Source organism: Brachionichthys hirsutus, chromosome 22 (genome assembly GCF_040956055.1).
Source record: "Brachionichthys hirsutus isolate HB-005 chromosome 22, CSIRO-AGI_Bhir_v1, whole genome shotgun sequence".
In the NCBI taxonomy this organism is placed as follows: domain Eukaryota; kingdom Metazoa; phylum Chordata; class Actinopteri; order Lophiiformes; family Brachionichthyidae; genus Brachionichthys; species Brachionichthys hirsutus.
This window is the reverse complement of record NC_090918.1, coordinates 2,789,457-2,804,884: the sequence shown is the minus strand read 5'-3', so window position 1 is coordinate 2,804,884 and position 15,428 is coordinate 2,789,457. Positions and strand designations below refer to the sequence as shown.

The window sequence follows — 15,428 nt, the reverse complement described above, 5'->3', positions numbered from 1 at the left end:
GTAGGACAAGGTCAGAGTCCTGGGGAGAGATGAAAGACGGTCACGAGTGTTAAGGAATAGCCATAGACAAATCAGAGTAACCGTAGCAACAGCCAATCACAGCAGACCTGGTGAGCAGGTCAGGGGAGAAGGAGGCAGGATTGTCCTGTTCAGAGAAGAGAGGCATGGATCCTCCCATCAGCCACAGTCTGACCGACATGATGACCAGCACCTGCAGGTGGGCGGGGCAAACACTTGTATTCATACATTCAAAATAGCCTGTCAACATTTCAAAATGGCCGCAGAATATCAAATGGAGTAATAATAATGATTACAAGAATTGAGATAAAACACACTCACGTATCCAGAGATGAGGCCGGCTCGTTTGATGAAGGGGCTGCGGATGTCGAGTCTGGAGGCCGAGAGCTGACTGGGGTAGAGAGAGAGGTCAAAGAACGTACAGCAGCAGTACCGGTAACTCTACTGCAGTACAGTATTTATTACACTGTCATCTGGTTTATACACGTTTACTTCAATGCGAGCCCACGTTTGCCAGAACGGCGTAGAAAAACAGTAAAAAAGAAGGTTTTAGATTGTTCTTGGTATCTTTAGACACCAACCATGAAAAGTGAAAGTGAATCAGAGTCGATGTTTGAATCCAGAAATTAGGTTTTCAATGTTAAACTTGAAAATAAATAACTCCCGACCTGATTCTGGATCACACCCAGATGAAATCCCGTGTGATCCAGAATGAGGAATTTTTTTAGCAAGTGATCCATAATCCAGGATCTCTTCTGGATCATCACCCAATTCATCTATTCCTGGTAACATTCCCAAATTTCCCAAAAAATTTATTAAGATCCATCTGTAACCTTTTGAGTAATCTTGCTTCCGAAATGTCCTGAAAATATAAAGCAATGAAAACTTTTAGCAAATATCGTTTAAAGTGAATATCTCAGGTTTAACTCTCAGTTCTTACCGGATGAGGGGCTTGCGGCAGAGCACCAGGCCGTCGTAGAGCACACACACCCCAAACACAGTGACGCCGGTCTCCTTGACCAGCATGGCGCAGGTGCCTAGCAACAAGCTAGCCAGCAGACGCCACGCAGACACCGTGGAGGGGAGGGACTCCTCAGAGAGAGACACGCCCACGCTCCTGAGAGACAAAAAAGGGACGTTGAAATGTTACTGCTTCTGAGTGTGTGTGTGTGTGTGTGTGCACGTCACGCGTGTAGATGATAACTTACCTGGTATAGGTGAGGAACGTCAGTAAAAACAGCAGGCAGGCCAAAACATCAGCCCGACCCACGACGCCAGACACCTGCGGCGATCACGGGCGGAGCTTATTTCAACCCGGTAAAATAATGTGATCAATTAAAACCACAGTAAACGTAGAAGTATTTCTAAAATTAAAGTTTTAACATCAACTCCCGGGATCATCGTGTCACGTCAAGCTCGAGACGGAACTCCGAGCGAGTACAAGTACGAGCGTCGCGTACTCACGGCCTCGGTGTGGACGGGGTGCACGGCGAAGAGGAGCGCCGTGACGAAGGCCAGCCGCGGGTCTTCAAAGGCGAAACGCTCACAAGTGAACATGAGCAGGCAGGTCACTGCGCAGTGCAAAGCGACGTTCACCACGTGGAAGGAGAGCGGCGCCATGCCGTGCAGCAGGACGTTCAGCCTGACAGACAGACGGAGACAGACGGGAGACAGACGGGGGACAGACGGGGGACAGACGGGGGACAGACGGGAGACAGACGGGAGAGCCATAGTCAGTGCTGTGCATGGACAGAATCAGAACCCGAACCGTAAGGAGACATAAAAAAGGTCCACAGTACCCAAAAATACTCAGGCAGGAATATACCACAGACGGTTTACCTCTGGACATGTCCAAATGATCAAAGTCTGTCCTCTCTGTCCTCGTCTCCAAAACGTGTCCCTCTTATCGTCTCATTTCTAATCCTGTCCAACCTGGTCACTCCCAAGGAGAACCTCAGCATCTTCATCTCCTCCACTTCTAGCTCCGCCTCCTGTCCTTTCCTCAGAGACGCTGTCTCTAAGCCGTCCATCATGGCTGTCCTCACCACTGTCTCTAAGCCGTCCATCATGGCTGTCCTCATCACCGTCTTGTAGACCTGTCCCTTCTCTCCTATCACAGAGCACACCTGATACTTTCCTCCCCCCCGTTCCAGCCTGCCAGCACACGGTTCTTCACCTCCTTTCCCCATTCTCTCCATCACTCTGCACTGATAGGTACCTGAAGTCCTCGACCTTCTTTACCTCTCTTCCTTGTAGCTTCACTGCCCCCCCCCCCCCGGGACCTTCTCATTTACACACCTGCACTCTGTTTTACTCCTGCTCTCCTTCATCCCTCTCTTTTCTAGAGCAGACTTCCACTTCTCTAGATTCTGAAGCATGAAATAAGACACCACACATTTGACGTCACACAAAGACACAACAAGGGAAGCGCTGCATGACGTCAGGCAGCCATCACTTCACGTTCGCCATCACCTCTGACGTCACCGGCTGCAGCGGGCACGTCCGGTTGAGGCGGCTCCGACTCACTTGAAGGTGAGGACGCAGAGCGGCCGGTAGGACTTGTGGCTCGTGTTGTCCGCCATCTTCTTGCCCCAGAAGTCGTGGCTGAAAATGTTTGCGAGGCTCGAGCCCGGCCGGACATCCGGGTTGTTGCAGATCGCCCACACGTCGTCGTGCACGAGCTCCCCGTGGAGAGAGTTGCTGTAGCACAGCACGCACAGGGCGGTCAGCACGGCGACGCGCCACGCAGCCCCCGCAGCCCCCGCACGGGGGGTCTCCCGTCCCGCGCCCCGTCCCGCGCCCCGTCCCGCGCCCCGTCCCGCGCCCCGTCCCGGCGCCCTCATGGCGGCCCGACCGTCACCCCAGCGATGGAGCGGAACATTCCGCCGAGCGGGCAGCGGCTGCGTCTCCTCCGGGGTCGGCGCTCGGGCTTGCTGCGTTCACGGACAGTCGGAAATATGGGGGTTTTTGAGTCGCAAGAGGGGAAACTGGATATTAATTTATTATATTACATGCATTAACGTTTGTATTCATTATTTCTTATGTTGGTAACGAGTATAATATTTCGGCGACCACTCAAAACACATTAATGTTCATTATTCTTATTTAAAACGGTCCGTTGTCGGGTATTTGAAATCTTTACTCGGTGCTTATCTGTCTTTTTAGCTTTAAATCTCATAATATCTAACTAAAACGCCACATCAGACCCACGAACTCGATTGAAGACGCGCGCATGCGCAGGAGGACGCCGCCTATCGGTCGACAGAAAGCCTGCTTCCTCCAGACAGCCGGGTCAAAGATGGCGCTAGTTCGAACTTTGCTTCCCTGACTCGTTCTGTCGTAATAACTAATAAAAGAGAGTCTTTCAGTGTCCAGAAAAGCGCTTTATAAAACCAACGCATTATTATTATTATTTATTTGATACAATGACATTAAACTGCTGCATTCAGTGCCTGTTAATCAGAGATAGGGAAAGAATAAAGCATTTGCTGAAGATATCATCATTACGGATATCTCCGTAATGATCTGCTGGTAAAGTTAGCAACAAGTCAACGAATAACTTTTACGGTTTTCTTCAATTAGTTCTTCAAACTGTTACAGAACCAAACCCGGGGGGGGGAGAAAAGATCTCCCTCCCCCGTTTTGCATTTAACATGTGACATCAGAGTCCGAGGATTCCCGTCTTTGACCTTGACCTTCGTCGCTCATCTAAAAACGTCTTTGACGAGAGCAGACGTTTTTTTTCCCCTCTCTGTCCCTGCTTGCATTTTTTGTCTCGTCTGTCTGCTTTCTGGGACCCGCTGCGTGCTGAGCTCTGGTCTACTAAATGATGGAATTGATTATCCGGTCTCTTGGTGCGATTGATCACATTTTTGGTGTACCGGAAAGTCTCCAAGACGGCGGCTTTCAAAGTTCTGTATAAATTGACCATGGATCTAAAAGTGCTCTTCGGTGCTTTGGGGGTCCGTGTAGCGAATCGAGGACCTGGGCAACCAGCTCAGGGTTCGATCCGGGGAGGACCAGCAGAAACTGGATCCCATCCTGCCCCAGCAGGTAGAACTGTATCGCAGACCGGCTTGGAGGGACTGAAGTCTCGCCTTGGCACACGAAATGAGGAATAACTGAGGACCAGTTGTATATTTGGATTAATTTTCATTTCGGCTGAATATTGGATCTATTATGTCTCCAGCCCCCCCCCCCCTCTGAGAGAGTTCTGTCTGTCTACCACAAGGACATGTCTCTCTGACTTTCCACACACACACAAAAAATGAACTCTCACACACACAAAAGAAAAATTCCTTCGCCTTCCCGGTGCATCGTGTCGTTCCTCGTTTCACTGTTGTGATGTACTTGTACTGTGACGACACCGACAAGCTTTCCAGACTCACGCTCAGAGCTCAGGCCTCGGCATCAGGAGGCGATAAAACACGCAGATCAAAGGAATAACTGCACGAGAACGGAAGTTACATTTGCTGGTAGAGGACATTTATATTCTGAAAAATGTTTCTCTGGGGTACAACACACACACACACGCACACACACACACGCACGCATCCAGGGTAACGGTCCCGTCCCGGTTGCAGTAATACTCCAATAGGAGCTCTTTACTTTGTGCCAAGTCCCAACGCAGCCCCTGCTACTCCATCCAGTTTCGGTGGCAACCCGGGACCAGGTTTTGGTGGGATCCATTAAGTGATATGGTCTTACCGAGACCCACTTCAGTTCAGGTCACCCCTCTTTCTCCTTTGATTCAGCTCTCCATCCGTCTGACCCGTGATCTGAGAACACAAACAAACTTCAAGTCGACTCGAGAGGATAAAATAAGCAGCTTTCCTCGTGCTTTTAGGTTTCTCTCCCTCTCTGGCCGGACGTGTTGCACCTCACCACTGGCCTGTTCCAGCGGTGCTCCTCCTCTGCTGGGAGATGGTGTAGATCTCCTGGAGCTGCTTCTTCTGGTCATCGCTCAGGGCCGCTGTCAGACTGTGGTACCAGGATGCATCGCTGTCCTGGACTCCTAACACGCACACAAAGACAACGCCGAGTGTGAAAGCAGAACTCTTGCACTTGTGTAATTACCCGAGCTCATTTTCTTTTATTCAGCAGGATTAAGTAAAAATGTCTCTGTGGACTTGTGAGAAACTCGGTTGAGGGAACTGAAACAAGAACTTATTTTGGATTTGGCAGAGGTATAGGCGAGAGCCGTTTTAGCATTTCTTCCACAGAGTATTCGAGGGGTGTCCCGATTTCGGGACATCCCAAATCAGGCCCGATCACGAGCTCGCGGACTCGATCGTAATCGGACGCCAGCGCCCGATCAGGACTCGGATTTACTTAATACTTGTTATCAGATCTGGAGTTACGCTACAGAGTGAGACCTCCGTCACTTCCTGTGACACTATTGGTTGAAAGCTGGCTAAACAGGGAGGCGGCTTGAAGCCAGTCACGCGAGTGCGTCTGCGGCGTGGAAGTATTTCCGAAGTGGACTACGACAACCTGGAGATCGCCGAGTGTGAGTAGTGCAAAGGTGGGATTTCAAGAGGTGGCAAGGAAAAGGCTGCGTCTAAAAACGACAAACCTCAAAAACAAAACACCCGACTCCACACAGCGCGTTACCCAGGCAACGCAGCCGAAGTCGAGCCAGCCCACGCTGCAGGACATCTTTAAGAAGAGAAAGTCACTTACGGAGCAGGGCCGAGGTGAAGAAGCGATATTCATCCTCTCCGTTGTCGTAGTCGAGGGGAGTGCTGTACTCTTCCAGGGCCGTCCCCTCAAAACCGTCCTCGTCCCAGAAGTCGTCTTCATCTTCATCCTCACCTCCCTGGCCCGGCGGCACGCAGAACTGCTGCTGCATGGCATTTGGGTTCTCGTTGACCTCGTCTTCATCACTAGGAATCTCCTCTGCGCATACAGAACAAAAACATGGCTGCTAGCATCACGGTACTAGCCGCTCGGGTACGCCACAGCCGGCAGCTCGGCCTGCAGGTCCGACAGGACCGTCAGGGACACGATTTGAACCCGCAGCGGTGACGAGTGTCCAACCCTCGCCCAGCAGGCATGAGAAAGCTAAGCTCCTCCCACTGGAATTAGCTTCTAACGGGCCAATCACTGCTTCACACAAGCCAAGTCTGTATTAAACAGATTCCACTTTTACTCAGGTTCGTTTTACGTCGAGTATTCCATGAAGATCCAACACAATCGAGCGTTTTTTTTACAGATAGAATGAGGAGAACTCGGTGAAGGGTCGAGTCCACTTCGACCTGGTCCTGGACTCACCGTTCTGGTCTTCATCCTGAGCCCCTGCTCCTGACACGAGGTTCGGTTTGTTGACCAGGCGGGAGGCGTAGAGGTACTTGAGGCCCAGAAACAGGAGCAGGATGGACGGGACGATCTGTGCGGCGACGCCCTCGAGGATCGGCGGCCGACTCGGCAGCTCCATCAGCACGCTGAGGCCGATGATGCACATCTTACGGTCGTGGAGCCTGCAGAATGAAGACGAAGATGAAGTCATTCATTTTATTTGAGCTAAATCCCTGATTCTCTAACACACAGCCTCTTTATTGAGAGACTCTGGTTCCAGCGTTAAGATCAAGGAAGCTGTAGACGCGGCGCGCCTCACCCCAGGAAGAACTCGGTGTCGTTCATCCACTGGTTGACGAAGTGGGCGGTGACGGGCTGGGGGTTGTGCTGGAAGTGCATGTTGTCCAGCGTGTGGAGCAGCAAAGCAGGGTTGTAGTACAGAGCAGCAATGGCCACCTGCAGGCACATGGTCCGCAGCTCGCTGGACTTCACGCCCCGCATCAAGCGCTCCAGGACCGCCTCCACAAACAGCGGGATGCACTGCAAGGAGAGGACGGAGAGTCAGACGGAGAGTCAGACGGAGAGTCAGACGGAGAGTCAGACGGAGAGTCAGACGGAGAGTCAGAAGGAGAGTCAGACGGAGAGTCAGACGGAGATCTCAGACGCAGAGTCAGACGGAGAGTCAGACGGAGAGTCAGACGGAGAGTCAGACGCAGAGTCAGACGCAGAGTCAGACAGAGAGTCAGACGGAGAGTCAGACGCAGAGTCAGACGCAGAGTCAGACGGAGAGTCAGACGCAGAGTCAGACGCAGAGTCAGACGGAGAGTCAGACGCAGAGTCAGATGGAGAGTCCCAAGAAGAGACGACGACGACGGAGATGAAGCACGAATATCCGTACGTTCTGGATGAGTCGCGTGAAGCGGTTTCTGACCTGGTCGATGCCTCTGCCTCGGCACTGCAGGATGATGACCTCCAACAGCTTGGCAGCATGACACTCGGCATCCTCGCCAGCGTCGACGGTCAGCACCTAGAACAGGTCAAAGGCCAAACCCGATGAGCAACGAGGGCCCAAGCGGGAAAAGGACTGGTTCAGAACGATGCCACCGCTGAGGCCCGACCTTTCTGCACATGCTGTAGATGACCTCTAAATGTTTCGGGTTGGACAGAAGCATATCCGTGTCCACGGTCACATAATTGTGCAAGAGAGGCATCATGTCTGTAAAACAAAGACAAACCACAAGGAATGTTATCATTATTCTAAAGCTATACTGAAATATAAACACATATTTAAATATAGATTTATTTGTAGTTCTTTGCTGCCCGGTTGTCGACATGCCTGTGAAGTAGTCAAAGCAGTCGTGCTGGAAGACCTCGTACAGAACACCAAGAAGCTGCCACATCTGGGGAGAGATGGTCTGGCAGGTGAGCCCAAAGGCCAGCGAAAGGATCTCCTCGTAGAACTCTGCAACGGAAGGGAAGGAATATTCTCGTTATAAACCGCAGGGAAAGTCTTTTTACGAAAGGGCTCAGGGCGAAAGTTTTGTTCTCGTCAACCTAATATAGCAGAACGCGAAGGAGACGAAAAACAACCTCAGACGTTACACGTCATGCGAGACCCAAAAGAAGTCAGGCACAAAGGAGATCTCTGGGCCTGGTGACGGTTCTGAAGCTTTTTCTAAAGCTTAAAGTTTAGTGTAGAGGTGGGATGCACCAGGGATCAGCTCTGAGCCCCTTTTTGTTTGCCATGGTGACGGATAGACTAACAGATGAGGTGAGACAGGAAGCTCCTCAGTGAGAGCAGGGAGCAGGTAGAGGAGAATCTAGAGAAGTGGAGGTCTGCTCTAGAAAAGAGAGGAATGAAGGTGAGCAGGAGTAAAACAGAGTACAGGTGTGTAAATGAGAAGGTCCCAAGGGGGGGGGGGGGGGGCAGTGAAGCTACAAGGAATAGACGTAGAGAAGGTCGAGGACTTCAGGTACCTATCAGTGCAGAGTGATGGAGAGAATGTGGAAAGGAGTTTTTGCAGAAGCTGCAAACTCATCATTCCATCCTCATTGTGAAAACAAAGTGCCGCTTGCACACACCTGCCATACCTATGACGGGCTTCTGCAAGACCAGGCCGATCACCGGCAAGCAGATCCCCTCCAGCTGCTGACTGATCTGAGGGGGGAGCGGGAGAAACGCATCGAGTGTCACGTCTCTCAACGTTTCGGTATTCACTGGGCCCGCGTGGGACTAAAGACCTCCTTGTGGTCCTCCATCACGGTGAGGATGGTGTCAATGGTGCTGAGAACGCCGAGGGCCATGACCGTCTTATCCTCGTTCTCTTCATACTCCTCGCTCTGAAGGACTCTGGTGAAGATCTCTGCCTGACACACGCACACGCGCACACACACACACACACACACACACCGTTAGTACTGTTCTGTTGTGCATGAAGTTATTAGAAAGCTCTTATGCCGGTCCCCTACCAGGTTTTGGGTCATGTCCAAAGCAATGGCCGCCACCTCCTGGTTGTACTCGCAAATCATCTTCTGAATGACGTTGGTGAGGTCGTCGCTCTCCGTCTCCTTGACCACGTGCAGAAGCTCCTGCATGATTGGCCGGATGTGCGGCCGGATGTACAGCTTGGCTAGAAGCGCGCAGACACAGACAGACAGGCGTGGAGACGGTGCTGGTTGGAGGTGAGCGTCAGCTAACAAACCCAAGGTCGCGGTTGTTCAAACGGTGACGGATCGAGTCGGGCCTTTGTTTACCCTCGCCGAAGGGGAGGCGAGGGTATTGCAATTGGGTCTGTTTGTCTGTCCGAGCGCATAACTCAAAAACTAGTAACCCAATCGACTTGAAATTTTTACACAAGCAAGGTTCTGTCCGTGGCTCGGTCCTCCCTGAGAATGGCGTTGATCCGGATCTGGATCCAGATTCTAGAATTATTTAAAGGATTCTTTAACATTGCGAGATAGGGCACTTTTTGACATTTTTCTGAATTTCTTCAAAACATATGGTGGTATGGATCTGAAAAAAAATCACAAATAAGTACTCCTTAAAGGTCCATGACCATGACTAATTTCGGCCGGATCCGGATCACAATCCGGATCTGAGAGCTAATTTTTGTTTTAAAAATCGGCATTTTTCAGAAGTCCACCCTGACCTCAATTTTGGAGCTAGATACTTCACATTTGGTGTGAACACTCATAGTTCATTCTAGTTTCATATATGTTACAGCTGTAGTTGTATCTTTTCCCGTTCCGGAGAAGCAAGCTAGCGCAGGTTTGGCCCCTCTGATCCGGAAGCCCTGTTTACTGTCTCACAAGATCGAATAGTCTATTGGAGGCGAGGTCTGCAATCTCTGATTGTCTTTCTAGTTTTAGATTATTTGGCCACGGCTCAGTCTGAAGGCGGTCGGTCCATCGTCATCGTTTTCAAGTCGTCCCCGAACCTCGGCAGCAACATTGGGCGATAGTCGGTCGTCTTCCAACGCACCTTGCTCCTGGTTGCTGACCAGGGTCTGCATGGCAATGGCCGCTTCCACCTTGACAGGCAGCTCTTGGTCGCTAATCAGATCCTGCTTGACCAGCTCCACGGCGTTCCTCAGCACAAGGTCGTCGTGGAAACGCAGCGGGCTGAAGCAGTGGAGCACCCAGCACGACTGAAAGACAGCAGGCCGATGATTTTTGTGAGTCTCTGTACTGTCTGCTTGTCCCGTGTGTGGGGGGGGAGGGGGTCTCTACACCAGAACAGTCAGGGGTCAGCAGGGTCGTGCCGGCGTGGGGCGTCCCTCTCTGGGTGGCCCGAGCCCATCCCAGTCAGAAACAGAAATGCGTGACGCGGTGAGGATGGACGGAGGACAGACAGGCCGAAGACAGAGGGGGGACAGCAATGTCCCGCACACCAAAGCAACGTTTCAGCGCCTCGTGCCGCCGTTTGGTTACAACAAACGTGCGGATTCGACTCACCCTGGCTCGCAGGTAACCCAGAGGGGAGTTGAGCAGAGGGAAGACGTAGTTCTGCAGCATGAGCTCCATCTGCTCCCTGTAGACCCGCTTCTGGAGGACAAACGGTTTAAGGTTTAAGGGCATCAACAGCCACCCCCCCCAGGCGGATTATACCTTCAGTAAGAGCTCAGCCAGAGCTCCAATGCAGTGCAGAGCCCCATCCTTCCTGCGGGGGTCAACGGAGGGGTCCATCAGCATCTGGTGGCAGAACTCCATCATCTGAGGAAGAATCTAGGAAGGCAAAAAAAAGCACAGCAGTTGCATGAGGAAGCCGGCGAAGTTTAGAGTGTAGCCAGGAGGCCTGCGGGCTACCCAGAGGGGGGGCCGGAGCACAGAAAGCTAAGAGGGGAGTGTGTAAACGGCACGCTAAAATCTCATTTCGGTTCGGTTTATATTTGGTAAAAAAAAGGCAGAGATAAATGACTGAAAATGCCGTCCTCACCTCCTTCCTCTTACGGGCAGCTTTACACAGAAGGCTCTGAGCAGCCGTTGCTGGCAGAGCATGATCGTCATAGAGGTCTGCAAAACAAACACACACACCCCCCCCCCCCACACCCCCGGTGATAAACCGTTCCTGCTCCACACAACGCAGAGCAGTTGACGCTGAGGTCAGCCACGCGAGACACTCACTGAACTTCATGCGGATGTACTCGTAGGGGTCTTCCTGCCAGAGCTTCTCGTCCTCCTCTTTGTAGCACATGAGAGGGAAGAGGACCTCCTGGCATATCGCCTGCCAGACAAACAGCCCAGAATCACCTCGAAGCCTCTCAGTGTGAAGAACGGCCATCGGTCCTTCCCCCCCCCCCCCACATTCCTGCCCTACCTGCATGTGGGGCTTCATCTGTTTCCAGGTCAGCGAGTGCGACAGGCTCTGGCCGAGGTAGTTGATGCACTGCTGCAGCACGCGGGGGGTCACGTACTGCTTCCGCCGGTGCTGGTCCACCACCTTCAGCAAGACCTGGGCGACACGTCGACGCGGCGGGTGAACCCGGGACAGCCAGAGGGCGCCGGAGGGTGCCGACGTCCCGCCAGGGGACTCACCTGCTGTATGCCCACCGCAAACGTCTTCAAGAAGAAGTCTGCGAACTTGTCGTATTCCTTCGTTACGTTGCCCGGGCTTCCGTACCTGCGTTGAGGTGGGAGCGGCAGGAAGCGGACGCTGACTCACCAAATCCTCTTTCCTGGATGACGTGAAAGCAGATCCGGAGACTCACCGCTCAAACAGCCTGGTGATGACGCCCAACGCCCACTTCTTGCACTTCCAGCACGCCAGCTCGGGACGGTCGTCTTCGTCGACCTCCAGCGTCTCCTAGCAAACGCAGAGAGCAGAGACGGCGCTGAGACCCGCGCCTGACTTTAGGACGCTCGTCCTGTCTTGTCTGTGCGTGTCTCACGGCTGGGACGTCTCGGTCCATTATGGCTCGGAGGACCTCCATCCACTGAGTCACCACCGAGTCGTTGATCAGTTGGAGGGGCAGCGAAAACTGGAGGCCAGCAATGAGGTCAACAAGGTCATCGTCATGGGAGACACACACACACACACATCACACACAAGGACCGTTCAGAGAGGAGTACAGAACTTTGCCGACTTCATCTCAAAGGACAGTCAGTATATGTATTTAGATACACTTAGATATGTACAGTACTACCTGTAAATATAAGCAGTTGTACATACACACGAGTATTCTAAGTTTGAGAGTATGTGGCGCCCCCACATACGAGGGAAACCTCCAAGATACGAGGCCCCTCGCGTCAAACCGCAGCGTCCCCACGCTGACGTAACGCCGAACAAGACCTGAGATTGTCGTCTTTAGATCAAAGAGATCAAAGATACGAGGACATTCTGAGGGACACTTGATAGAAATCTGCATGATGATATTCAGAATCTCCTCATCATCGTAGAGTCGACTCATTCACATACTTATTGCAGCGATGTAAAGATTGAAAAAGGCTGGCGTTTAAATACAATTCACTCTGGGTCCTTGTTTAGTTTCATGTTGGGGGGACACACACACACACACACACACACACACACACATGGTTTTAAAAGCAACCAGTCACATTTGACAAAGCGCTGTATTTTCCTGCACGAGTCCAAACGACACATTTCAGAACTGTGCACTTGTGTTTCTGTCTTTTTGCCATGCGTTGTCACGCACGTATATGAGCACGCACGCACACGCACGCACACGCACACGCACACGCACACACACGCACGCACACGAAACACACCTGTACGAGGGCGTGGAAGATCTTGAGGATCTGCTTCTGGATGAGTAGAGAGAAGATGGTGGAGTCGGCCAGCAGCTGGGTGATGAGCTGCTGAATCCTCGGCAGGAAGATCTGCATTGCCGCCAGCAGAGGCTCTCTATCGTCGGCCTTCCTGTACCTGGAGAACGCACGCACGCACACGCACGCACACTTCAAAGGTCACCGGCGATGCAAGAAGTCTCGAACCATCTGAACACGCGTTCCCGGCGAGGCGGATCGCGGAGCCTAAAACTCTCGTACTCACTCGTACGTCTTGACCAGCTGGTAGAGAGCCAGCAGGCTCCCGTACCAGCTGCCGCCGTTCTGAGACTGCAGGTGCACGCCGACCTCGTCCACGATGGCCGTCCAGCGGCCGGGGAAGTCGTGCTTGATGACGGCTCGCAGGCACACGGTGAGCTGGGCGCTGCGGACAGAGCGGGACGTACGAAGCCGGCGCATTGGTTCACTCGGCGGACCGAGAGTCACGCCGTTCACAGAATCGTGCAATCAACTCGACTGCAGTCCGTCCGCCGTCGCGTTCAAAATGTCGGCAACAAACAAATGCAGAAACTAGGGGTCCCCAAACTACGGCCCGCCTCCACATCTGGCCCGGCCCCCTGAACAATGCCAGACTAAAAAAAAATGCTTTGTTTTTTTAAATTATTTTCCTTTCCATACAAGGTGGGGGGGGGGGGGGGGGGTCAATAATGGTATGGGGTGCATTTAAGAGGGGTCATTAATTCAACCTTTTGTTTCCTAGAAATAATATTGATAGTGAAGAATATATTAATATTCAGAAGAAAAGCATCCTTCCTTTTGCTTGGGACAATTTTAATGATGATCACAGACGACCAGAACGGTAATGTTCCATGGACTTTTTTTCTGTGACGAACCCGGAAAGGGTTATTTAGTTATTATTTATTTTATTAATCGTGTTATTATTTATTTCCTGACTTTTTTCTGTAATGAAAGGGCTATTTGGTGTATTTGGTGGCTGTCTGGAAAACAATAAATGTTTAGGCACCCCTGCCAACATCACACTTTCCCTGCACAAACTGACCCCGGCCCCCCAATCAGAGAAGGGAACCGTTATGTGGCCCTCACAGGAAAACGTTTGGGGGCCCCTGGCATAAACAAACTACAACGGGCAGGAGGAATCACCCCGACACCTGATCCCTGGCTTTTTGTCTTGTCTGGGGATTAGAGTTTGATCGGTGTGCGTGCGTGCGTGCGTGCGTGCGTGCGTGCGTGCGTGCGTCTGTGCGTACCGAATGGACTCTGGACAGCGGATGATGCTCTCCACCAGGTGGTCTCTGATCTGCTGCCGGTCGTTCTCGTGGATGTTGAAGGGAAAGACAACCTCTCCGAGAGACGGCTCTCGATCCTGCCAATATTGACTCACCATGTTCTTCAAGTAGATCGCCGCTGCGCACGCGTGGAGCCCGTAAGAGACAGGAACGGACAGACGCAAGGTTACCATGGTAACGGAGCTCAAAACCTTAATAGAAGAGAGCTGAAACGTCTTCCAAGCTGTTCCTACAAGTCCAGTAACGTCCACACGGCGATCTGGATCAGCACTGAACGGTTCTAGATTCGTTCTTGGCATCTTTAGACACCAACCATGAAAAGTCAAAGTGAACGTTACATAATTGCATCGCTATAAAGGCTTACCCGCCTGGCGAACAGGAAACTCCACCTGCTCCGACACGATGATCTGAAGCAGCGTCGGGGCAAAGTTGATTATCTTGTAGGACTGCAGAACGAAGAGCAGCAAAGCATTTCAATCTCACGTGTAAAAGTGTCTAATGTACACGCATTACCCAGCCGAATAATGGTCACACACACACACACAGACACACACACTCTATTTCATTTGAGCCCCTTTTAAATTTGTTACACATTCACCATTTTGACAATTTTATGAACAGTCACAACATTTGTGGATTCTTTGTCTTGTGTGATGGACAGGAGGACCAGGTCCATCCTCGGGACCCCCCTTCACCCTCTGCCCAGCACTGTGAGGGGGGGGGGGGGTTAGAGGAGCAGCTTCAGACCCTGACCCCCTCCTCCCGAGACACTAGGAGACCTTTTTGCACTAATTACACAACTCTGTTTTTTTCATTTTCAATATCTGCCCCAGTTGTATATTTTGATTTTTATTATTATTAAAGATTGTATTTGTACTGTTTGATGTTTATGATATTTATTGGAGAAGCAGCAAATGAATAATTCCCCTGATGGATTAATGTATTAAAGTAACCTGATTATTTCTGTTCAGATCTTAGTAAATCTTTCTCTTTCTACACGCACGTTTCAAACTGTGGGGTGACTGTTCAGATCAAATTAAAACACGCATTTCTGTGAAAAAAATTCACAAAGAAATTGTGATCGAGAAATAGTTTAGATCAGAATCCAAATTGTATGCGTGCACATACTTTTTTTAATTTTACCTTTATTTCACCAGGTGACGATGAATATATTTATTAGATAGAATGTTAGAGTACAAGTACAGTCAAACAATAGAATGTATTACAGTACAAGTACTGGGGGGGGGGGGGGCAGACTAGCAGGCCTAACATAAACACCCGAACACTGGCGGACAAAGCCGAGCTGCCCCCCCCCCCCCCCCCGCACGAACCCACCTGATTGAGCTCGCTCTCCGCCGCTAGTCTCAGATTAGGGTCGACGGTCCCTTTGAGCGCCTGGATTATCCGGTTGGGATCCATGTGTTCGATGCCCCCCCCGGTGCTTGCGTTAGATTCTCACATGCATGCGCCGTGAACTCAGAGGCTTCCGTCTCACCCACTCGCGACCCGAGACGTCAAAAAGCCGCCGGACTGAATCGACTTCCGGTCCGGTGAGCGATGAAG

At 51.5% G+C, this 15,428-nt stretch overlaps 2 protein-coding genes across 2 annotated transcripts in view; both read right to left on the bottom strand.

Moving 5' to 3' along the window:
* The window catches only part of tmtc1 (transmembrane O-mannosyltransferase targeting cadherins 1), a 6,575-nt gene extending 3,960 nt beyond the window's left edge, over nucleotides 1-2,615 (bottom strand). The window contains exons 1-6 of the mRNA XM_068755487.1: nucleotides 2,545-2,615; nucleotides 1,483-1,660; nucleotides 1,227-1,300; nucleotides 959-1,135; nucleotides 340-409; nucleotides 108-211 (exon numbers count right to left, since the gene is read on the bottom strand). Coding sequence (XP_068611588.1) covers nucleotides 108-211; nucleotides 340-409; nucleotides 959-1,135; nucleotides 1,227-1,300; nucleotides 1,483-1,660; nucleotides 2,545-2,600 — 659 coding nt within the window. The 5' untranslated portion in view covers nucleotides 2,601-2,615. The remainder of the gene's footprint in view (nucleotides 1-107; nucleotides 212-339; nucleotides 410-958; nucleotides 1,136-1,226; nucleotides 1,301-1,482; nucleotides 1,661-2,544) is intronic.
* An 807-nt stretch (nucleotides 2,616-3,422) lies between these two features.
* ipo8 (importin 8) lies at nucleotides 3,423-15,284 on the bottom strand. The gene is made up of 25 exons (XM_068755064.1): nucleotides 15,201-15,284; nucleotides 14,230-14,311; nucleotides 13,827-13,983; nucleotides 12,824-12,982; nucleotides 12,541-12,697; nucleotides 11,703-11,792; nucleotides 11,523-11,617; nucleotides 11,350-11,434; nucleotides 11,132-11,266; nucleotides 10,939-11,038; nucleotides 10,751-10,827; nucleotides 10,423-10,539; nucleotides 10,270-10,359; nucleotides 9,797-9,962; nucleotides 8,785-8,945; nucleotides 8,557-8,682; nucleotides 8,407-8,473; nucleotides 7,652-7,777; nucleotides 7,434-7,531; nucleotides 7,247-7,342; nucleotides 6,635-6,855; nucleotides 6,292-6,497; nucleotides 5,701-5,916; nucleotides 4,903-5,032; nucleotides 3,423-4,796 (listed from the first exon to the last, which is right to left on the bottom strand). Coding segments are annotated over exons 1-25 (3,042 nt in total). The 3' UTR covers nucleotides 3,423-4,795.
* Nucleotides 15,285-15,428: the final 144 nt, after the last annotated feature.

Bases quoted from the DNA above. Each gene is read 5' to 3' on its own strand.
- ipo8 (XM_068755064.1), bottom strand. From the start codon at position 15,284: ATGGATCCCAACCGGATAATCCAGGCGCTCAAAGGGACCGTCGACCCT. The intron at 9,963-10,269 runs GTGAGTCGAATC...GCTGTCTTTCAG, and splicing joins TGGGTTACCTGCGAGCCAGG to TCGTGCTGGGTGCTCCACTG. The intron at 5,917-6,291 runs GTGAGTCCAGGA...CTGTATGCGCAG, and splicing joins TCAGGATGAAGACCAGAACG to AGGAGATTCCTAGTGATGAA.